General features: G+C 40.3%; 1 protein-coding gene across 2 annotated transcripts in view; it reads left to right on the top strand.

The window, feature by feature from the left end:
* B3GLCT (beta 3-glucosyltransferase) overlaps positions 1-25,217 on the top strand; it is a 173,406-nt gene that overhangs the window by 85,196 nt on the left and 62,993 nt on the right. For both annotated transcript variants that reach the window (XM_044441555.1, XM_044441554.1), the window contains 3 exons: positions 21,477-21,553; positions 22,476-22,587; positions 23,817-23,953. In XM_044441555.1, the coding sequence (XP_044297490.1) occupies positions 21,477-21,553; positions 22,476-22,587; positions 23,817-23,953 (326 nt within the window). The remainder of the gene's footprint in view (positions 1-21,476; positions 21,554-22,475; positions 22,588-23,816; positions 23,954-25,217) is intronic.

The raw sequence follows: 25,217 nt of genomic DNA, 5'->3' as shown, positions 1-25,217 counted from the left end.
CCGCCCCCAAGTGGGGAGATGGCCACGATCACAGTTCCATTCGTGCAGGGAAGGCGTGCGTGATCACACGCGTACTCCTGCAGGAAAGCAGGGCGCATTCCCCCCCAACCAGCACTATCGCAGCCATCTCCCCACCCCCGCAGTGGGGAGATGGCCATGATCGTGCTGGGGGTGGGAGGGAGCTGGCCGAGATCACACCCATCTCTCCCTTCCCCAGTGCGCCCCATTTGTGCCCGTTTCTCCCTCCCCTAGCACGCCTCGTTTGCGCCCGTCTCTCCTTCCCCCAGTGCACCCATGATCATGCCTGTCTCTTCCCCCCACCCCCCAGCACGCCAGGATGATGGGCACGTGCCGGGATGACGGGTGCCTGCAGGGATGACAGGTGCGTGCAGGGATGACAGGTGCGATCTCAGTCATGCTGGGGGGGGTGGGGACATGACCACGCTTGTGCTCAGGGTGGGGGGAGGGGAGATGGCCCCAATCTTCATTGTTGTCACTTTGCTTCTCATTTTTCTTATTTAAAAAATGGTTACAGAATGGTTTAACCTTATTTTCATTGAACCTTATGGAGAAATTTAACTTGGCTCACAACCAATTTAGGTCACGACCAGAGTCCTGGAACGGATTAAGTTCGTGAGCCAAGACACCACTGTATATATAATGTCACTTTACAACTCCTATGTCCCACCGCCCTTACATTTTTCACTATGCAGCAGAGGACTCTGCTGAGGATGCAAGGTTACTCATTCCTTGGGGCTACCTCTTTGAGAGTACAACAGTCAGTTCCTTATTCAGGGCCGTCTTGGCCAGCTCAGAGAATGAGTCTGTGGCAGAACCTCCATCCTGACAGAGGACCAGTCTGTGGCAAGAACCTTTAGCCTGGCAGAATTCTCAAGCTACAAAATCAGTTGTGGACTCTTTAACAGTCTAATAACCTTATACAGGATGGATGGAACTGATGCTGTTAAATCTACATCTTGTCAGCCTGCATGATGCTTTGGTTGGATTTTCCTTTCTACTGAGACAAAATCCTCCTATTTTAGTAGGAAAGAGTTTAGCTAGCAGGGCCTGCTTGAAACTATATAATGTCCCATTTGTCCTTCCTTGATCTGACTCATATTAGGTGCTACCAGCTTCTCCTGCAAGCCTCAGAGAAACACAGAACAGGTCAATAGCTCCCTGGACTAAGAGGGTGTGAGGGTAGGCAACAGTGCAATCCAAGGTGCCAAGTGAGCCATCCTGATAACATCCTGGTGGCCAAGGCAACCCTAGTTTCCATCCCTGCTCCATCTATCCAAACACAGCCCAGCTGTGTGTCCCCCACCCTTACTGTGTCCCAGAGGGCCACAATACAAGGTGGCCACATCTCTGCCAGCTAGCTGAGTCTCCTCACAATTCAGCAGCTGCAGCAGCTAGAAAGGCAGGGAAAAGGTGGTACCTCCCATTGTGACCAGTGGCTTGGTGGGGGGCGGGGGTCACAAGGCAGTGTTCTGCAGCAGGGGATGGCAGCTGGAACAGGCACCAGAGCGGGCACTCCCCAAGGCCTGGCATATAATGTGGTGGCCCAGCCATGCATTCCTTGCCCCTTCTGCTTCCCACTGGGCTGGGCTGCACTAGGCTGGGCTCTGCTGCACTGCACCACACCGTAAGGTGGCTGTGTCTCTGTCAGCCAGCCCAGTCCTCTTACAGCTCAGCAGCAGCAACTCCATTGGTGACCAAGGGCTCTGAGGGGCTCACGGGGCAGTGTTCTGTGGCGGGGCTATTTGTATATTTTCTACACTGCCCAGTAACTGAAGCTTTCTGTGTAGTGTACAAATGCATGATGTCAAATGTAGCAGCATTGTTACACTGAAAGTGAGAATTAATGTAATGGAATGTTGTTGAGACAGCCTTTAAATATTCACCATGAGCAGTAGGTGTTGATTCATATATTAATAGGTTATACTGTTCACTGTGAACTTTTGGTGTTTCTGTTTCTTGCTTGAAATAGTTGTGTCACCTCTGCATTTAATTTGTAACCAGAATAATAAATAGCAACTGGGTTTGTGTGAGGTAGTGGTTAGAATTCTGGGAGACCAAGTTCAAATTACTGCCCAGCCATGATGCTCAGGGAGTGGTCTTAGGTAAGTGACTATCACAACATAATTTCCCAGATTTGTGTCACATTAAATGCCACTCAGACCACTTTGGAGAAAAGTCAGAATACAAATGAATCAAACTAATAAATAAAAAATAATTGAAAGGAAACATTAAAAATTGTTAAGTGGGAGGTCAATTGCAGAATTGTACAGCAGCTAGTGATACAGGTAATTATATGGGCAGGTGTCAGGTACTTGGGATTAGAGTGTTTGAAGATTTTATTGTCTGTATTAATGAGCTTTCCCATTTTGTTTTATTATACATGCCAAATACATAATTACAGGATGCCCAGTATAGTTTCCATCTGCCTTTCTGCATTCATTTTACCACTATATGTTCCCATTTATTTTGATGTAAAGTAGTAATAATAAAATGTTCTGTTTCCTGCTAGTGTTTTGAGATATTAATTGGCATACACAGTGTAATTTAATGGAGGAGGAAAGTGTATGGCCTTATTGTTCTTCTGAAAAGAATCACTTAATTGAAGAAGAACATCTTTTATTGAAATGGTCCGTGGTATTATTATGATACACTGGGTAGATCCACATAACATAATACTAAAATAATTAGGATTGGTGCAAGTTAATTCTGTTACTGGGTAACGGCACTTGTGCAGGGTTCCAAGAGATTGTATGCTCTAGGGCTCTTTCCACATGGGCAATCTCCTGCACTAGCCCCACCAAAATAAATTAGAGTTTCTAGTCACTTAACCATGTGCAGAATTTCACTGAGTGTCATCACAAGAGGGTTCTTAAGTCAGGTTCATCTGTCATATGCAAGCACAGGTAACTGAATACCAACATTATCATTTTTTTAAAATTAATAGCCACTTTGGGAATTGTGACTTGCAGACAAATTATCAAGAATGCCTTATCTTGTTTTATTGCACCATAACCATCTGTGTGAATAAACAATCCTGAAGTGCAACTTTCATATTCAAAAATTCAGAATATTCAGGTCCTCCCCTCCCTAAGACAAAGAGGAAAGTATTTAACAGTATAGTAAAAAATGGAAAGCTTTCAAAATGTGGATAAAATGCAAGCAAAAAATGACTTATTAAAATACTTTTCCCATTGTTATCACTGTTTTACTTAAACTTTATATATAATTCTTTTAATTGGCACAGTTCAGCCTTACAACTTGTATGTCAACCTTAATTATGATGTGGTCATTTAATACAATTTTAGCAAGCGTCTTTTTAAATTATGCATACTTTTCAACTTGATTTAAATATTATAATTATACTAATGTTCCATTATTTTTCAGGGGCAAAATTAACTGAGATAATTTATAATTTTGCACATGAAGAACTTGCTATTTTTCCGCAAATGAAACATTTTGTTTTCATAAATAAAAATATTGAAGTTAAATGTTGTATGTCAAGTTTTACAACTAAAGTAGAGCTTTAATATATGAAAATCTTCCATATGTATAAGGTTGTCGGCTATATACTATTTTCAAAGAGATAGAATTCCACTAGAATATAATTCTAGTAATGGACTCTATATTCAAAACCGCAGAATTGGAAATGCATTGAGTCCCTCAAACTAAACCCTGCATTTAAATTAACAACATAATTGCAGGCATGCTGCCAAATTGCATGTACAGCCTGCAGCAAACAGCAAGTAATAAGTGGAATTTATACCAGCCTAATCATTTTATATTCCTGGTCACTGGCTTTAATCCAATGAGAGTCTGAGTATCCCAAAGAATTAGCCCAAGACCCCAAAATCAAAATGAATTTCATAAGCCTGGGGCAATTAATTCACAGACATTTCACAATTTTACTACACTATCCTCATGATTTAGATGCTTCCTAAAACATTGGAATATTTGGAGTTAAAATATTTAGAGTAAGAATTTAAAGAATTTACTTTGAAATTCACATCAGCTTTTAGCTTTCTGCTTTCTCTTCAAGTCTGTTTATCTTTACATTAAAAACTTTTTTTTCCTTTTTTGCATTTGGGTCATTGAAAGCATATTTATCCAATTTCTTTATACAAGATATAGGAAAAAATGATATGGGAAAAACAGGCACAACACAAATGTATCTCTAAATGTTACTGAGCCACTGTATTTGAGTATACATGACAAACTGCAAATTATACATAATGGTAAATTATAGTCACTACAGCCTTACAGATACAGGTAACTTTCACAGAATGCAGAACAGTGCATATCCCTATAACTACAGTGGCATCATTCCAGGATATATGATCTGTCATGTTACCTTACCTATCAAACTGGAATTCAAATAGAATTTACTAACATAGTAGGCATGTTAGTACTACTGGATGCTGCATACATGAAACATGTTAAGTCTCTTAAGTCCTCTTATTCTCCCTCATTGGGCAATTCTGCCCCATTCAGCAGGTTTGGACAATGCCACTGCATAAATTCTGACACTGGTCGCTATGTTTTATCTCAGGATTTGCAAGCATCCATTGTACACTAATGTACACTGATTACATCAGGAAGACATTTTACATAAGCATACAGTAACAGCATTGTGCCACCACTCATGACTGTACACTGACATAGGGACCATATTCATCCCTAACTTCATAAGCCATATTTTATGAAGCCATAATACAGTACATGCATTTCCCAGCCCCCTTGCCCTCTCTTCCCGTTATGTGCTAGTTCAATGTGGAGATCCTGGCTTTCATTAAGCCCAAGTCTGCTGTTACAACTGAACCAGGCATTTGTGACTTAATATTAGTTAAATATAAGAATGATAAACTAGAATCAGATCTGTATCTGCTTTACATTGGTTATATGTGGGTAATTTGTATGCTATTTTAATATATTTAGTGAGTTATTATATCTTTTTTCTTACTGTAAGTAGCCCTGAGAACATGTTAAGTATGATGTATAAATATTAAAATCAGTGAGCTTACTTTCAAGTCCTGGATTCTAGCACAAGTGAACTGTAGAATATCACAGTGATGGCTTCTGCAGTCTATCTTACGTTGTAAAATTTAACTGGTTCAAGCCAGTAATTAACTGGCTTGTGTTGGTGCTGTAATTCTGTAGACAGGACTCACCCATCCACATATCTTCAGAATCATACATTATGTATCATCTATGGGTCAATATTTCTCAGGATTTACAAGCATCCATAGAAATAAGAATACAGATAGATGAAAGAACATAAAAGCTGCCTCATACCAAGACAGAGGATTTCTTTATCAAGGGCTAGTATTTTCTTGTCCAGGGTTTCCAGGGACCATCTGCTACCTGATTCTTTTTAACCAGAAATGTTGTGGATTAAACCAGCAGACCCCTGAATGCAAAGCATGTGGTCTACCACTAATTAACTCTTTGTGTTGCTGGCTGTAAAGCACAAGTCATACAAAAAGTAGAAATGAGATATCCCACAAAATATATGCAAAGGAAGCACATTGAATACTAGAAAGGCAAAAAAGATGGAAATGCCACAGTGAAGCTATAAATAATTACATGATGTTAAAATATCATAAATGGAAAAGGAACTTTAACCCTGTAATTAATGGAATTTATAAGGAACTAAAGGAATGGAAAGGACTAAACTTACCTTGACTTGGAAAAATTGCAGTCATCAAAAAGATATGTCTACCAAAGTTTTTCTTTTACAAACTGCCTAGAAAAATAACTGAAAGCTTAAGAATGGCATCCCCCCCACCCCAATCTCCTTTGTATGAAAGGGGAATAATCATGGATAAGTAAACAAGTTTGGTAGATGCATGTAAAAAGAGAGAAGGACTTCCCTAATCTATAAATATACAGTGATGCTGTACAAATAAAGCAATGGATATATCCCACTCAAAATGACAAAGCAGTTCTGTGAGTAGATATAGGAACTGAAAATATAGAAACAAATACTATTGATTCAAGCTTTCCCATTTCAACTTCTTAAGAACAGCATTCTTGCCAAAATTTAAAAATACTTATTGCATGTTGCTTTGGCTGCCCGGAAAAGGTTGCTTAAAGTTTTTTTTCCACCTACCTCACCCTTACTGCATTTCATATATCATTCTCAATTTCCATGTCCAGATAAATATTAAATTTGCATAGGTTTGGAATTGAATGATATTAACAAGTTAAGCAGCCTTGCTTGCAAAACAAGTAGCAGAAGATAAAATAATTAGGAAAGATATAGGGAGAGTGAACTGACTTGTTGCTCATTGTATAGGTCAGAATATTTGGCACAGTAACATTTTGACTTTGGAGAAGCTGAGAGATCTTTAATTGAAAATCTCTACATTCAATTAAGTGGGGGAGGGACAGGGAGAAATGATGTATATGAATGGATGATATCCGAAGTAGACAGGGATCCCTAGTAGAGAGTGGAAGAGTGATTGAGAGCAAGTACACTGGAGTCAAGCTGGAAATTCAATACGGTTCAAGCAACTATTAAGAACTACATCAGCCCAATTTAAATAATCCATATTTTTGTAGACAGATGGCACCTTCTCATAGTGAAACTCTATCACCTAAACCAAGTTATATCTTCATTAATGCTGGAGGGGATCTCATTCCAAGGCAACACAGACTCACATGTGATCCGGATGTGTTCACATGCAAGCATTTTGGTCAAGCGTGTTTAAAGAAAATTTAGTCATGAAATTGTGCCAAACCTTTCTAACCACTTCTATCCATTTGTAATGATGTAATGAGTACTTTAAGCCATAAAGAATTTACTTTTTATTAGTAGCAGCACATTTTAAGACAGATGATATATTCTGAAATCATTTTTTTACCGATCTAAGTGTATCATACCAGGATTTGGCAAGTGGTATTATCAGTAAAGCTCACTCATCAGAGTAGATAGATTAAGGAGATGACAGAAGAAGATGGTTTTATAGGTTCTTCATCGTGGCCTCTGTGCATCACACATATGGGTGCTGCGCCTGCGCAGTGCCTAGGCCGGAAGATTAGAAAGTTAACGGTTTTTGGCGGGAAAACTCCGCTCCCCTCCCCCTTCGTGGTATAAATAGAGCGGAGTGTCCGCCATTTTATTCAGTCTTCGCAACCGCCGTTTGCTGTGCCTCGTGCCTGTTCGTCTCTCGCTATAGATCTGTGCCTCTTCATCGTTTTTTGTCTAAACCCTTCTCTTGTTCCAAGTTTGTTCTTCTTCCCGATTCTTTCCGATTCTTCTTAAAATTCTCTTCTCTCTCTAAAAGAAAAACAAAAAACCAAAAATATTATCTTACCCTCTACACTGTCCTCTTTTCTTTATTTTCCGCGATGGCGCAGCGAGCGGCATTCCGCAAATGTATTGAATGTGGATCCAAAATGTCGCCGGCCGATCCACATGATCTATGCCTCTTCTGCCTCGGCAAGGGGCATAGAACCAACAAATGCGGTCATTGCTTGGCGTTTACTAAGCAAGCGCGGAAAAACAGGGAGAATCATCTCAGGAAGCTCCTGTGGGATCAGGCATTAATGCAGTCTGACCAGCTGCTCCTGCGGCCTGGCTCCTCATCATCCACGCCTCCTCAGCGCTCCTCCTCCACCGTGAGCGCTCTGGCGAAGCGTCCTTCCTCGACCTCTGCCGATCCTCCGCAGCATCCTTCGGATGAAGGCGCCGCTTCTATGGAGGCTCAGTTGCTGCCTTCTCCCCCGGCTAAGAAGTGGGAGAAGCGTAAACATACTGGTCTGGATAAACCTTCCACCCATAAGAAGTTGAGGAAAGAGAAGGTGGACAAGCCTGCTCTTAAGAGCAAGAAACCTGATCGCCCAAAACACCGGGGCTCAGGCTCATCAGGCTTCTCGGTACCGACGGCCGCCACGGTACCGACCCCCTCGGGACCGGCCTTGCAACTCGTTATGCAGGTGACTCCACCGGGATCCCCCAGGCCAACCACTCGGCCTGAGAGCGTGCCTCCTCAACAACAGGAGGAGCCGCTTCGGGAGTCCATCTCTGATGACGAGATCAGAGACTCCCCACCGAGGGACCACTCACCAACACCTATGCCCCCAACTGAACCTCATGTGGCCTCACCATTACCTCCCAGACATCGCAGCCTTTCATCTGAACATCGAGATGAGGATTGGTTGATCCCGGGATATGGTGCTCCCCCCGGCTGGGGTGGTTATCAGCCATATCCCTACTTTCCTTGGGATCGTAGATCACCATTGGTCCCGAGGGACGCACCAGCCACTTCCAGACGTGCGGAGACGAGGCGCCCAACCTCCCCTGAAATCTCCTCCTCCTCTAGCAACTGGCTGCACTATGTGGAAGTCCCCGATGTGGCTGTCGCATACCAAGGGCCTGCTTCACCCAATGAACCACATGTCTCTTTCACAGAGCTCATGTCCCACCTTGTTCGATTGCTTGAAATTGAAGCTCATCAGCAGCCAGGCCCTTCCACAGATCGGTTTTATGATGTCGTTCGGGGAGAGCAGTCCGCATCCATAGCCCTGCTGCTTATAACCACAATTTGCCAGGCTATGGTCCAGCCCTGGGACCAACCGGCCCAACCACAAGCTACCTCCCGCAGGTATGAGGCCATGTATAGAGTTCGTGATGACGACATTCCCTTCCTGCTCCATCACCCGAAACCGAACTCTCTTGTGGTTGAATCCTCCCAGGGCAGGGAGTCCAGGGGACATACCGCTCCTCAGGACAAGGAAGGGAGGAAAATCGATATGCTTGCGCGCCGAGTCTGTGCAGCCTCTGGGCTCGGCGTACGCATATCGAACTACGAAGCGACACTGGCACGTTACCAGTACTTTATCATGCAGAAGCTGGATAACGTCGCTTCTTCCCTTCCAGACCACCAAGCGGACCTCACCAGGGTTTTCATTAAAGAGGCGATGCAGGTGGCAGTGCAGCAATTGTCTACTGCTCGTCATCATGTAGACACCGATTCAAGGGCCCTCATCAATGCCATCTCTTTGCGCCGGCATGCGTGGCTGCGCAACTGTAATTTCCCCGAAGAGATGAAATGCAGAATTGAGGAAATGCCTTTTGATGGTACCGGTCTGTTCCATCAAAAGACCGACTGCAAATTAAAGGCGATTCACGAATCACGCCTAACTGCGCGCCACATGGAGCTCCCGCAAAAACGTAAGTGGTAGTGGCCTTGGTCTTCCTACCGGAATCAACCATACTATTCCTGCCAGCAGAACTACCCTCACCAGCAGCAACGGCAGCATCGGAGACAGCAAATACAACAGCATTTTTCCCAAGGCCGTCGGCGCTTTGATACCAATAAGCGCCCACATTGACGGCTTGGGTGAACCATTCTCTCTTTCACAACACCACCTTCCCTTCTCCCTTTGGGGGACCGGCTCCAGGGCCGACTCCCCATTTGGGAGTCCATTACATCTGATAGGTGGGTGTTATCTATTATCCAGTTTGGATACAGGATAGAATTCGATGTCATCCCTCCTTCGAGCCTGATCCGCTTCACACCTTCTTTATTGGTGCTACGCGACGAGGTCTCCCAGTTACTTCTCAAGGGAGCGATTCGACAATTGTCCTGCTCGGAAGGATTGCATGGATTCTATTCCAGATAGTTTACGGTCCCGAAAAGGGACGGTGGTCTTCGTCCGATCCTGGACTTACAAACTCTTAATAAGTACATCAAACCAAGGAAATTCCGGATGACTACTTTGCAGAATATCCTTCCGTTATTGAAAAGAGAGGATTGGTTCACCTCACTGGACTTGAAGGATGCTTATTTTCATATTTCTATCCATCCTTCACACAGACACTTCCTACGTTTTACTGTTGGGTCCGACCTATTCGAGTTCAATGTCCTACCTTTTGACCTGGCTACAGCCCCTCGAGTCTTTACGAAGTGTATGGCGCCGGTATGCACACACTTGAGGACACGGAGAGTACAAATATACCCATACTTAGATGACTGGCTAATCGTCTTGCAATCCGAACAGGGTCTCCTGTCTGATATACAAGTGACCTGCGCTCTACTATATGCTCTCGGTCTGTGCATTAACAGCGACAAATCGTCCCTTATTCCCACGCAGGTCATCGATTTTGATGGGGCACGACTCGACACAGGAAAAAGCCTTCCTCCCGCCAGAACGTTAGAATGCCTTATGCAGCCACATTCATCGGATTCGACTACACGGAACGGTCCCAGCCTTATCTGTTTAGAGACTACTGGGGCATATGGCTGCTGCGATTGCCATTGTCCCGTATGCCAGGCTGCGTATGCGGCCCATACAACTGTTTTTCGACGCTGCTTTTCAACCACAACAAGATCCTACCACCAAACCAATTCGGATTCTTTCTGCAATCCTTCACACTGTAACGTGGTGGACTATTTCAGACAACCTGTCGATCGGCGCTCCGTTTCGACCACCTCAGCCAACGACAACCCTGTATACCGACGCATCCCTCCTCGGATGGGGTGCGGCATGTTCGGGACTTTGGGTCCAAGGTGCTTGGAACCGACGAGAAGCGAGGAAACACATCAACTTCCTCGAACTTCTGGCGATTTTCAATGCCCTCAAGGCTTTTGAGACTGTGCTATGCCATCAAGTTGTCCAGATTGCATCAGACAACATAGTGGCAGTTTTCTGCATCAACAAGCAGAGGGGCACAAAATCCCCATCCTTAGCACGCCTATCGATGGACATTTGGGACTGGTGCATACCAAGGAACATTGTGCTTCTGGCAGTTTACCTGGCTGGAACCGACAACATCGAAGCAGATACGCTAAGCAGACAGATGTCAACAACCCACGAATGGGAGTTGGACAAACAAATTTGCGAGAAACTCTTCCGCTTGTGGGGTTATCCGGACGTGGACCTGTTCGCCACCCGAGAGAACAGCCTATGTGCCCTATACTGTTCCAGAGCGGGCATCGGACTGGGATCGATGGGGGACGCTCTTATGATCCCTTGGAGCAACATGACTTTTTATGCGTTTCCTCCGATTCCACTTCTGACAAGAGTGGTGGCGAAAATAGCCCATGACAATGCCACAGGGATACTAGTGACTCCGTGGTGGCTGAGACAACCTTGGTTTGCCACTCTCTTGCTGCTGTCCAGAGGAACGTTCATTCATCTGCCAACTCTCCCGCATGTGTTAATGCAACAAGGAGGAGCAATCCGTCATCCGGATATACTCTCTCTGAGGCTGACAGCATGGCGGATCGCCTGATTCACGCCACTGAGTTGGTACCGGTGACACCTCACCCTATGGATGACTTAACAGGCGGTGCATGCGGCCCCAACTTCGAATTCGACAGCACTTGCTGCGGTACCGATATCCATGGACCAAGAAATTCATGCGATTCTCGAATCTGCATTGAGACCGTCCACTCGTTGTTCCTATGCGGCTAAATGGAAAAGATTCTCTCTTTTGCAGAGTGCCATTCTTTTCTTCCCAGAATGGCTTCAATCGACAATATTCTACAATTTCTCTTGCAATTGCATCATGAAGGACTCAAACCATCATCCATCAAAGTTTATGTAGCCTCCATATACCATTATCGTGCCACTATCCACGGCTTATCAGTCTTCTCTCAACGGCTGGTTTGGCATTTCATTAGGGGACTACAAAATTTACATCCATCTTTTCGCCCTGCCATGCCAACGTGGAGTCTTTCTGTAGTGCTCCAAGCACTTACCAAACCACCCTTCGAACCCTTGACAACTGTGGATTTACGCCGGGTGTCATGGAAGACTGCTTTTCTCATAGCAGTAACATCAGCACAGAGAGCTAGCGAAATTTGTGCTCTCCGCATAGATCCACCATTTCTGAATTTCCATAAGGAAAAAGTCGTCCTCCGAATGGATTTCTCCTTTCTACTCAAGGTGGCCACACCGTTCCACCTGAGTCAAGACATCGTTCTGCCAGCACTCTTTCCATCGCCGTCGACTCCGATAGAACGTGCTCTACACACGCTTGATGTTCGCCATTGCCTGGCCTTTTACAGATCCTGCACTGAATCTTTCCATACTACTAATAGACTTTTTGTTAAATACTCCGAGCGTGACAAGGGATAACCGATATCATCTCAGAGACTCTCTAATTGGATCGTCCAGACTATTGTCCTGGCTTATCAGCTATCGAAAATAGACTTACCTGTCTTTCCAAGAGGCCATTCTACACGAGCAGTAGCGACTTTGTCCACGTTCGCCGCAGGGGTTTCGCTGCAAGATATCTGCAGAGCTGTGACGTGGGCTGGTCCACGTACTTTCGCCAAGCACCACCGGCTTGATGTACGTGCCAGACAAGACTGCTCTTTCGGTAGGGCTGTTCTCTCACCCGTTCTTTGCTGACGACACCTCTCTCCTCCGACTGTGGTAAGCTTGCAAATCACCCATATGTGTGATGCACAGAGGCCACGACGAAGAAAAGCAGGTTGCTTACCTGTAACTGATGTTCGAGTGGCCATCTGTGCAGTCACACAACCCACCCGCCAGCCTCGCTCGGTGTCGGTGAGTGGATATCGTTTTCTCGGTACCGTACTATAATTTGCATTGGTACTGCTGGGTTATGTCACTAGGTGGTTATTGTTCTCGGTACCGTACTATAATTTGCATCGGTACCGTTGGGATATGTCGCTGACTGGATATTGTTCTTGGTACCGTACGATAATTCACAGCGGTACTGTTGGGATGTAATTGTGCTTCTCATTACTTTTATTCTTAACCTCTAGAGGGCGAACGTGCGGTCTTCAAGACTGAGTAAAATGGCGGACACTCCGCTCTATTTATACCATGAAGGGGGAGGGGAGCAGAGTTTTCCCACCAAAAACTGTTAGTTTTCTAATCTTCCAGCCTAGGCACTGTGCAGGCGCAGCACCCATATGTGTGAATGCACAGATGGCCACTCGAAGAACATCAGTTACAGGTAAGCAACCTGCTTTTGTTTTACAGTCCTGACCTTTGTTAACAAAAGAAAAACTACTCAGACCACCAATCATACAGAAATCATATCAAAAGGATGTAATATATTTAGACACCTAAATATATAGCATGTGCAATTCTTATATTTACTGTAGCAGATGTTCCTACATCCGCAATAAGCAGTTAATGCAATGATTAAAGGAGTGTTTAACTGATGGAGAAAACATTAAAATGCATTTTTTTAAAATAGTTGTCAGATGTTTACGGAGTGAAATTAGGGTTCACTCTGTAAGCTAAAATAGACAAAATAAACCATTATAATTTTCCAGAATGATTTGCCCTGCAGCATGAGGGGAGGCACTTGGAGAAGCACATCTAAAACCCCTTTGGGCCAGAGATAACTTGATACAATCTTCAGATGTATCCCAGGTATAGAATTAGATGATTAAGAAAGAGGATTGCTTATCTGTCTCTTATCTCCATTTTAAGCTTTTCTTCAAATGCTTACATATATGACAATGCAACCATCTAGCAATTATACATAGACTTCAACAAATCTGGAGCAGATATCCCAACAAAAGCTTTTCTGCATGAGGCTTTAACCTATCACTTTAGCAATACATCTGCTTCCAGACTTCTTTGCAGAACTGAGATTGGGTCCTTTTCAGGTTGATCCTCTTCCTTTCTTTATGATATATTACTCATCTATTAGGTGGTGCTGTGGTGTAGAAAAACTGTGCAAATACAATAGGAATTGATGCCACCAATCAGGTATAAACTAGACTTTCCTCAGAAAAGAGAATGATAAAATGTTGCAGGGTATGGAAGAGTCCCTGGAGTCCCATGTAAAGCACCTGCAAACTACTGTGAATGAGGAATTACAAGTGCACTATGAATGCCCTGTGTGGAAGTGCTCTGAGTAACCACATGAAGATCTCATCTAAATGCCATCTGTTCAGATGCTGGAAACATTGTTAGGTCTTCAATGTTTTACATGATAGGGGGTGGGCATTTATCTTTCCAATGTTGTAATATCAGTCCTTTAGTTATGAGAAGGACATGGAGGAACCATTTATGCTTACCATCTTTAATTTCCATTAAGCAGGTAAGAAATTTAAGAATATGTATATTGGCAGGTATTGAAAGACTTGTTCCAGTCAAGACACTATTCATATAGTAACCTTCTCCCAAAATGATGCAACTACTGAATGCTGCCAAATCATATGTTTAAAAGATACATTTGTTACATTGAACCACCAGCAATTAGCAAATTAGATAGTCCCATATTAAGAGAGACATTGAGTGGATTTGGATGATACATTAAGTCCACCATGACTTCAAGTTGTCAGATGCCCAGCTCTGCCTTGTTAATGATTGGACACAGTAGTGGTGCTTAGGCTCCACCTCCTCTTTCCTCAGTCCTCCAACTGGTATCCCAGGGGACATTGTGCTCAAGCACAGAGGGGAACAGGATGACAGCTGCCAAAACTGGGCACTTCTGTCAGCTGTCATCCACTTCCCCACTCAGCACTCCTGCTGCCATTGTGTGAACCTAGTCATTGTGGTATCCAATTGACATAATGCTATCTAGACACAATAGGCATAGATACCAAACTGATAATCCACTGAGAGAAGGAAGAATTCAATTTTATATTCCATTCCTGGTGAAAAACCTCTTATGTTTATTCTCTGATAACTGATATTTATAGATATGGATCATGGGACACCTTCACTGAACAACCTCAATAACTGGTTCCAGTAATGATGGAAACTATGATACTTGTAAAAGTGTTCATGCCAAAGCTGTATACTGGGGTGGCCAAACTGAGGAGCCACATGTAGCTCTTGAATTCATTTTGTGGCTCTTGATTTGGCACCCACTTGCTGCTTGCTGCCCACAGCCACTGCCTGCAGGCTCCTTCTTGCTGCTCACCATCCACAACCTCTGCTCACAGGCACCTACTTGCTGCCCACCATCACTGCACACACACTTGCAACTCTCAAACATCCGACATTTACCATATGTGGCTATTCCATTGAGCAAGTCTGACAAGCCCTGGTATGTATTAATACATTTAGCCATAACTGACAATTCTTACTTGACATGTAAAAATGACAAAATGACAAAAATACCCAAGAGTTGAACCAGTGTTTGGAATCACCTTAGCCCTCCATGTTTACCACAAAGACACTTTTACACCAATTTTTAGATTAGGATGATTGCATGGAGGGAATTTAGCTGAGAAAATTGATCAAAATATAATAAGCATAACCCCATATGCTGTACATCTCTAACTGTAGATATTAAGGGGGAACCTTGTGTGTTCTTATATGACTGGTACCTAAAGCCATTTAGAATGAGAAAGCAGGTAAGATTCTAAAACTTAACTGAGCTGGAAGATCCGATGTAAACTAACTTCAACCTGATGATATAAAGCATGAGCTGCAAAACCATCTCTAGTTTTCTTAATTGGGAAGTTGTGTCCTTTTCATGTATAATTTTGGTGCAGAGCAGCCCTCTTCAGCAATTAATAAAACAAAGCACTGATTTTATAAAAATAAAAATACTGATTAGGGAATAGATAAAAGAGTCTTACACACAACATAAACCATCTGAAGTATAGTAGCTATCTTACGTGTATCTTCTTTCACAATTGCAGCTTGAAAGATGCTCATCTAATTTCCAAGAAAAATCTATGTTAATCTTTAGCTATTTGTTTTTTGTTTGATTGCTGCCTGGCAGTAGCCATGGACTTAAATGTTTAAAATGAAGTCCTGTCGCCCAGTTCTACTGATTGACGCTAAGCAGGTCTGACCTCATAAGCTACTTGGTTGAATACCTACTGGGGAACTGTATGTAAATCACTGTGAACTCTTCTAGGAGTAGGGTATACAGTGCCTTACAGAAGTGTTCACACATGTCCCTTTGGCTTCTTCATATTTTGTTGTGTTACAACCTGAAGTTGAAATGAATTTAACTGGCATTGTTATCACTTGATGGACACAATGTATTCAACACCATGAGGAAACAAAATATTTTTATTGTGGTAGCAAATTTAAGTAAACCAAACAAGCTGGCACTTCGTGTTTGTGTAAGTATCGTGTAAAATAATTGTCAAGTATCAGAAAGAGGAAATTTTTCTGATTTTCTGAAATGCAAAAATAAGCAGGTGATGTTGAAGAATATATATATTCTTAGTTGTCAAAATAGAAAAACTCAGAGAAAAATTCTGACACTTACGTATGCAAATGAGGTATGCAAATATTTTTGAAAGGGCTTTTTAAATACTGAGGCTCAGGCAGTTTCTTTCAAACAAAATCAAAGCATTTGTTGGAAGTTCTCGTGCATTTCTCCATTTTTCCTGTCTGAAAAGGCTGCTGAGATAAGAAGCATATACTTTTCTACTTGAAGAGAAATGTTTGACATGGAGCCATAGCATGCATGCTTCCTCGGTTAAAAATAGATCTTACATTGATTCTAGCAGAAAACCTACACTGGTGATACAAATAGTGGGTATTTTATGACAGATGCAGAAGTGCACATATTTGGTAGGACTGATAATGAAATAGAGCAAATGGTATAATACCCCAATTTGAAAATAATTAAAATATATATGCATTAGTTCATTAACTATGGGAATTTATATCCTGCCCTTCAAATAGATTTCCAGGGCTGCCAACATAATCAGAAGTACAATATGAATGGAGATGTGTGATATTTATGTCTTCCCCAGTGCTGAGCATATAGAATTTAGACGACCTGAGTTTATTTATAGAAAAAAAGTATATTTTGCTCACAGAAATTGACTGACTTTTTGTTCTTTGGCTTTCTGTATTGTCTCATTCAGATGTAATAAACAAACCATAATGGATTGAGTTGCGACTGAATATCAACTCCATGTACTTTTTCCTTCCCTTGTAGGAAGGGAAACACTGGCTTCAATGTTTCTGTCCTTTTTCATTTGAACTGGAAAACTAACTTTATCTTGAGTTATGTATCAGATCTTGCTTTCATATTCTGGTTGGTAAATCTAGACAAAACGTTTCAAAATGTTTTATGATTTGCATTTAACAGGACAGTGGTTTATACTGACCAGAATAAAAACAGTGTTTTTAGCTTGGGACCAAGTTATTTCAGGGGCCAATTGAGTCTATATGAACTTGCCTTGATCCTAAGATTGGCTATGAAAGTCTTGCTGACATACTATCTGGTAAATTATTTTAGGTGGACATAGTCAATAGATAAGGATCTTTCTCTGGTGGCCTCATCCTTGTTAAGTTGTTGTGGCATTGTTTTTCTCAATTTTTGAAGAGGCCTTCGATAGCTGGATATTCCATTGCAAGAGTGGAAAACCACTTTTACCCTGCAGGTTGAACAAGTTTCAGAGAAGCACTAAGAGGCCAATTCTAGCGGTGGGCAGGACCTAAAACCAGAGAGCCAGTATGGTATAGTGGTTAAGAGCACTGGGCTGGGTCTTGGGTAATCTGGGTTCTAGCCATCACTTGGCCATGGAGCCTACTGGAAGACTGAGGGCCACTCACAGCCTCTTGGTCCAACCCCCCTCACCCAGTGTTGTTGTTGTGGGGATAAGATTGAAAGCAGGAGGAGGAGAATGATGTAAGCCACTTGGAGTTCTTAAAAAAGAAAAAAAGTGGGATATAAATCCAATAAATAAATGAGGGTGTTTCTTCTCTGTTGAGATTTCTGGAAGTTATTTTCTTTGCATTTACAAAATTTGCAAGACAAAATATGGGCTTTTCTTCTTATCTTGGTGAGTCTAATTAAACCAGTCAGACTGTTTGAGGGGTGGCTAACAAACATTTGTCTAAAAAGTAAGTGTTTTGAACTTATTTTAATTTATGTGTGTTAAAAAAAACTTGTGTGTTTTCAAGAAAAAATCCAAATTTATTATATAATGAGATTATCTTTTTGGTTATTATTATTATTATTATTATTATTATTATTATTATTATTATTACATTTCTGGTTAGCTTTTGTCAGGAGAAAAACAAAGGAACTAAATACTTCTCCTAAGATAAAATGTTAGATTCATTTTGAAAAGAACCATTTATATTGTTGGTGGCATTTTAACATGGGGAGGGACAGTTTATTGGAAAGAGGGAGTAGAATGCAATGATAAGATGCAAATACATTGCATACCTTCCATATAGCTGCTGATCTTGGAAGCTAAGCAGGTTTGGGCCTGGTTGGAATCTGGATGGGTGAACTGGCCAGAGAGCTTTGAGTATGGGTGGTATAGAAATGTAATGGAATAATAAACATCCATGGCTTTTCAGAAATGTAACATAATAGATCATATTTTATAATACTGTTTGATATGAGTGCTTATGAAAGGCTAACATTTAATTATAGCCTAAGTTTTTGCAGACTAGAGCCCACTTCATATAGTCTATGGAATTTAAGCCCCACTTGATAGGTTTCTTCATACACTTATGGGTTTAAAGTATGGGGAGGAAATATAAAAGTTGGAGTTAAATGGCTATGAAATACATAAAGAATGTGACAATTCAGTTAAAATATATGCAAAATACATTTTCATGGCAACAGAAACTGGTAGTAAGGCAATCTGCCTTGAACTTGCAGAGTAAGTTACCATCTTTAGTTGGACAGATCACTATTGTTTTGTTTCAGATTCAACTGATCTTTTTGATAAATTGCAATTCAAAGGGAACTCTTGCATGAAAATGCTGAATTAAAACTTAATGAAATGTGTAGTGAATTAACTGGGGAAAATATAACTGTAGTAGCATTGAACTTGTTACTTGTTAGATTGCTAATTCTAGTCACAATCTAAAGGTATGCAATGCAATCAATGTATAATTGTGAGCCGTCCAGAGACAAAAGTGATTGGGTGACCCAGAAAAATCCTAAATAAATAAATAATGTAACACAATAAAGAGTGTACAGTTAGTATTTTTTTTGCTTATGATCTGGAAATGAATGAAAAAGGCAAGGAATATTTTGGAGTAAAGAGTTTATAGTTAAACTAGCTTAAAAAAACTGTGGCCACAGGAAAGAGATTTGGCTTGCGATTTACCTCCAAACTATGGGATACACTCTCTGAATCAGAATTATGATTTATGACCACTCTGTTGACCTTTAGAGATGGTACAAAGGCATCTCTTTGCAATTTAGCTTTTAAATGCATAGTTTTAAACGATTTAATGAACTTATTTGTATTGTTCTGGGTTTTATTATTGTTGCAGAATTTTGTTGTTTTAAATTGTTGTGTACCACCTTACGTATTCATTTATTTTATTTATAGCCAGGGCTTTTTTTTTGACATAGAACGCACCAGAACAGCGTTCCGGCACCTTTTTTCCCAATGGATTTTACGAAGTGATTTTGAATTGCCTGTCGGCGAAGCAGGTCAGCAGCAAACATCATTAACATAGTGTCTGCGGGCTGCTTTTGTGTCCGCACTGCTCGGCTTGGGATGCTGCTCGGCTTGGGATTGGTGTGTGTGGTCGTGCACTGAGTGCTTACTGCCGGTGGCGACGTGAGTTTCGGCACCTTTTTTTTTTTTTTATATATACAAAAAAAGCACTGTTTATAGCCTACCTTTTTCTGTCAAGGAACTGAAAGCACCTTACATAATTCTGTCTTCATCTGTGAGTTAAGGTTAGAGTCAGTGACTAGCCCAAAGTCACCCCCTAAGTTTCATAACCAAGTGGAGACCACAACCCAGATCTCCCAAGTCCAAGACTCTAACCATTATGCCATAATGACACTCCTATTTTTAGTAGATGTTAATAATCTGGCATTAACTTACCAGGCAGTATCCAAACAGGTCATTGCTGAAGCAGGGGCTACCACCAATTCTGTTCTGCAAGTGACACCCATTACTTGCGCAGCAGAAATATAGTGCTTCTTCTAGGAAATAGAAATAGCAGAAATGTGTACTTCTAGAATCAGGTGTGTTAACAGAGCTCACATAACAGATGTGCTCATCTGTCCCAAACCAGTAACTACTACTTTTCCTCCAAAGGAAACATGAAATCCCTATTGGAATGGAATTGGTGGCAGCCCTGCTTGTAGAACAAAATCCATGGCGGACCCCATCTGCAGATCAATCTGCTTGGATACTGTCCAGTGTCTGAAAGCAGAAGCTGTAAATATTATTGTCTGAAACCATTACTTTTAAGAAATAATACCTGATAATCTTACATCTAATAACTATTATCAGGTATCAGGTATTATCAGGTATAAAATCATATAACACACAGGGGGGGGATTCTAACAGCTTTGTACTTTTACAAGAACCCCACGCCCGCCCAGCTTTTGTGTTGGTAAAGTTCTCCATGACCTTTCTTTCTACTTCCGCTTTTCTTTGAGACTCATCAGAAAGACTGTAAAGAGAGGGTTTTTGTTTTCTGGTTTAATTTATTAAAGGTGTGCTATTTGGAGTTCTTCAGTATTTGTAGACATTTTTGAAATATTTTTGCTTGTTCTGATTTCTATTTGTATTATTGTATTATTTGTATTTCTATTTGTATTATTGTATATGTTCCATGCTCTGATGCAGTGTCATTTGCTCATGTAAATATTGTTCATTTTTTTGAATGAATAAGCTAAGTTTTTATAAAGACTTGCTGTCAAGTGAGTTTGATTAATATTTAGTGTATATGAAATACCTGGCAGACCTACAAAGCAAGAAATTTTGCATTGGCTGGTTAGTTAGGCTAGGGATCAAATGAACAAGAATGTGAAACATTTTCTAACACAAGACAATAGTGTGGTATGTTTTTCTTAATCAAGGTAACTGGCGTTTTGTTTTTGGTTTGGTTTGGTTTGGTTTTTTTTTTTTGGTAGATTGTCTACCTGTATTGGAATTTGTATAGATCCAGATAAGAATTCAAGTACGTTTGAAATCTTCAGTGTTCAGTTTTGGATTTTATGCCAGATAATCAAAATATGAAATTAATCTACAACTGTTTTAGAAGGTTGTAAAATGGCAGTCCATTTTGAGGTTATAGTTTTTTTTCAAAGTGTGTTATAACAGCATATTACCTGTCTGTTAATAGATAAAAAGAAAGATCCAAGTCAAGGACCTCTGTACAGGTAGAATTGCAACTATTTTCACAGACCTAAAACTTGCAGAAGTATGCCCCTTGGGACTAGCAGCTGATACATACTTAGACAGCTTTTGTGCTAGTAATTTGAATATTATCTGCCTCCAGGATTTTTTGCATCCTTTGTTAATATCAGTGTTGTAAGTACCAGTGGATTTGGAATGTACTTAAATTAAAATTAAAAATGTATTGAAAATAGATGAACTGTGCAAGTTTTAGAGTGAGAATTGTGCTGACAAAAATATGCCAAAGATAATTTGAATTATGTATGATTAAATGTTTAATCAAAATAATGCTTCAGAAATAGATAATTTCAAAGAATATTTTTCATGCAAGTATCTGAAATCAAAATAACCTGAAATTTTAAAATAGAATTTTCAAAGGTATAGAAAAATAATATGCTGATAATAGTTTTTGTGGTTTTCTTAAAGGAGATGCCTACAGTGTTGTTTATTCACCAGATGGACAGGCATGAAGGTGCATGGACCATTCTGCCATTAATGCAAGAGTAAGTTCAAAATTTGTCTCTGATGTACAAAGTGTCAGCTTGGGCTGGGACAAGTGTGTGTCTAAAGTAATCTGCAGTGAAAATGTGACAGAAAGCTGTAGTTTCTTGGCTCCCATTGCTTTTGAAGCAAAGATTTCCATCAGAATTTTCTGTCTTATTCACATACATTTTTTGTTTAACTCCTTATTGTCCTCTCCCTGCATATACATGCATATACACCTTAGTCTACACATCACTTTTCAAGATTCAGTTAAAGGTTTTTATTTTAGGAAATAATTGATTTATAGTCAATGGTGAAGTAAAGGTGAGACCATAGAGCAGGGTTGGGGATCATTTTCAGGGGAAATCAGTTTTGTAGAAGCTTTTGGAAGTCACGTTACAATGATGAGTAGCACAGAAGGCAAAACCCAGCGACTTTTAGTTTAAAGATTTTACTGGTGCTTCCTATTCCTTAGGAGAGGTGTTTCAACTTTTTAGAGTAGGGAAAACTCTGAACAAAAGCTAGAAAACCACCAAATATTTGGTAGCTGGGGGAAGGGGGCATGGCCAGCTGGAGAACTCTAGAGGACAGAACAGTACCCTAGGAAAGCTGGCTGAGATCCCTCCTGGCCTTGAGGTTTCCCAGGTTTGGACCTAAGGGGAACTTTAGTTTACTGGTGCAAGTGGAAAATTCCAAAGTTTAAGTGGGGATGGAGAACACATGAGCTCAAGACGCATGTTTCAGTTTGTCTATTTAGGACGCCATGGTATCAAATATGAGCAAGAGCTGTAAAATTACTTTTGGCAGCATTAATTAGCCCTTAGTTTATTGCTGATAAAATCAGTTCATATGATTCCTTAATTTCCCTTTATTCTGGCATCTAAGATACTGAATTCCTTCGTAATACAAATTTTCAATTAACCCAACTCTTTCTTTTCTTAGGTTTTCTCTTGCGTATAGCAGAAACTCTTCATGGATTTTTTTCTGTGAAGAAGATACAAGAATACATATTGTAAAGCTACTGAAAGCACTTAGAAGATATGACAAGTCCAAGGTAAAATTTTATAGTTGGGTACTTATATTTGGAATACTAAAGGGAAAGCACAAGTGGAAAATTGATGCTTTTATTACTTTATGTTTATACAATGTGAAATGTTCACAATGTTTATGTGAAACCCCACTTACGCCTTGCAATACTTAATGGCAGAATAACAAGACCACAATGAAAGATGAAGTAATTAACGAGCATAGTTTAGATATCAAGAGGTCAAATACTATTTGGTACCAACATTAGAGTTTTATTCCTCTAACTTACCACAGTGTTCAAGATCCCCTCAGAAATATTCAAGAACAAAATTCTGCCACTTACTTCACTGTCAAAGAGACAGTGATCTTGGTTTACATAATCAAAATAAGCTTAATAATTGTCCAGCAGCCCATGTATTTGTGGAGTGCTGTCTCCTCTAACAAACCATGCTGCCCAGATTTGGACAACATGACCTGGCACACCTGGGCAGTGAGCTTGGACATTGCACTTCCTTTCCATGTGCTATGATTTAAATAAGTCATGCTGGCTTATTTTGATAGTGCAAGCTGATACAGTGCCAGCTTGAGTTTATATTGTTCCCAAGTGGGTTCATTTTTCTGGCCAAGATAAAATAATTATTGCCTTTGCTCATGAAAACATGCTTCCATTAATTTCAGTGAACAACTATTAGTTACATTAACAAGCAGCAGACTAGTTTATACTCCATCATTCGCAGTTTACCTGGCAGGCAGCTAGGGCAATGATATGGTAGAATTAAAATATAAGATCAGTTTTAATACTTGCTCTTTAAGATTCAGGTTTGTTAATGAATTATTTCCTGATTGCTTACTTATTTACCTCTGTCTTGAGAGGTATGAAAAATATGAGATATCTTTGCTATACCTAACCCTGACTTGTTTCAGTAAGTAAAGCCAGCAGAACTGATGCTGTTGATTCTTCTGCCTACCTATATAAAATAAGTCAGTGGTATGTCAACAGTTACTTCTTGTTTACATGGTGAATAGATTTGCCTGTCAAACCACTCATATATGCATTTTCAAGTTTGATGGAAGAAGGATATCTCTGATAGATAAAGAAGATACATCTTCTTCAAAAAATAAACAATTGTGTATAGTTCCATTGAACCATCAATCTTCAAAGAAAATGCAAAGTCTCTCTGCCCTTTAAGTTTGACACTACAACTTTCTTAAAATTATGCACTTTGCACCATCAACTGCATCTCTGTTCTCCTGCAGGAATTCTTTTTAGGAAAAGCATTGCATGATGATGAATCTACAATTATTCACCATTACGCCTTTGCAGAAAATCCTACAGTTTTTGAATTTCCAGATTTTGCTGCTGGCTGGGCACTTAGTATTCCACTTGTAAAGAAGTAAGAATTCAGTTTTGTAATATTTTGAAAATTTATTTACTAAATGGTTTGGTGTTTGTAAAGTATGTTAGAGGGATAATATTATGCTTCACATTAACTTGCTTTCTGTATGTATGGAGAAAGCTCTTTGATCACAAATGAGCTCTTAGCCAATTCTTTACTTAACATTTTAATATAAATTTCATTAAATCAAAGCCATATAAAAAGGCTTTCTTAGAGAAAATAAAATAAATCACTAACAGTAGGTATATATATGAAATTTACTATATGCCAATACAACTATCAATAGAAACAGTTATGGATAAGCTTCAGAAAAGGCAGACTCTATATTAATATATTTATCTACTTACAGATGATGTCTAAATATCACTAGTTTATATACTGAAAGTGCAAATAAGCTCTTATCCAGTGTTAATTAATATAAAACCTTAAATGTCCATTTCCATCTACTACATCACACCAACGTATTGTAAAATGCACTATCATGCAATCAAAGTGTCGTAAATGTACATGTTGGAAAATAGACATTTGCATAAAATGTTAGTATATTAGTTTAGAAACGAATATGAATTGTAGCCAAGTGTCCAAAATAACTGGGCAAAAGTTTAGAATTAAATTTAGCTAGAAGTAGAAGAAAGAAGATGGTGATGAAGCCTTTTAGAAGTATAAGTGTATCTTCTGAAGAACTAAACTTTTCTTGTTCTTTCTGCTTGCATGATTAGTTGACTAGAAAGCCATGTGAGGATAAGGAATATAATTATCCCTTATATTGCTGATTATATTTTAAAATGGATTGCAAGAGTATGTCTAACCAAAGCATTCAGTGCTGATTTGTTTTATTTTATTACTGAGACCAGGTGTGCAGGAATGTCTCCTGTTCACCTGCCAATTGCTTGTGGTACATGTACATGCTGCAGGACCTTCTCCCAGATGCTGTATTAATCTCTAGTCTGGCAGCACTTTACAGCTGCTTCTCCTAGCATTATAAATCAGAGAGGTAGTTGGGATAATGCTGCACAGACCTTACCAGTGAGTACAGAAAATAAAAAAATGATGGGAATAGATAGAGTAGGAAGTAGAGATACTGGTTTGGAGCAGAGTAGCTGCTGGGATGAAATGATAATAATTATAATAGTAATCCTCCTTCAATGCTTTGCCTGTGTGGCTATTTGATGAAGAAGATTGTTGAAAAATGAGAAATATTTGGAGGGTTGACAAAGACAGCAGAATATAAAATCATGAAATCCATTCTAATTTCTCAGTT

This window comes from Varanus komodoensis, unplaced genomic scaffold (assembly GCF_004798865.1).
Source record: "Varanus komodoensis strain SLA01 unplaced genomic scaffold, ASM479886v1 scaffold4, whole genome shotgun sequence".
Classification (NCBI taxonomy): domain Eukaryota; kingdom Metazoa; phylum Chordata; class Lepidosauria; order Squamata; family Varanidae; genus Varanus; species Varanus komodoensis.
This window is presented reverse-complemented; position numbering and strand designations above follow the sequence as displayed.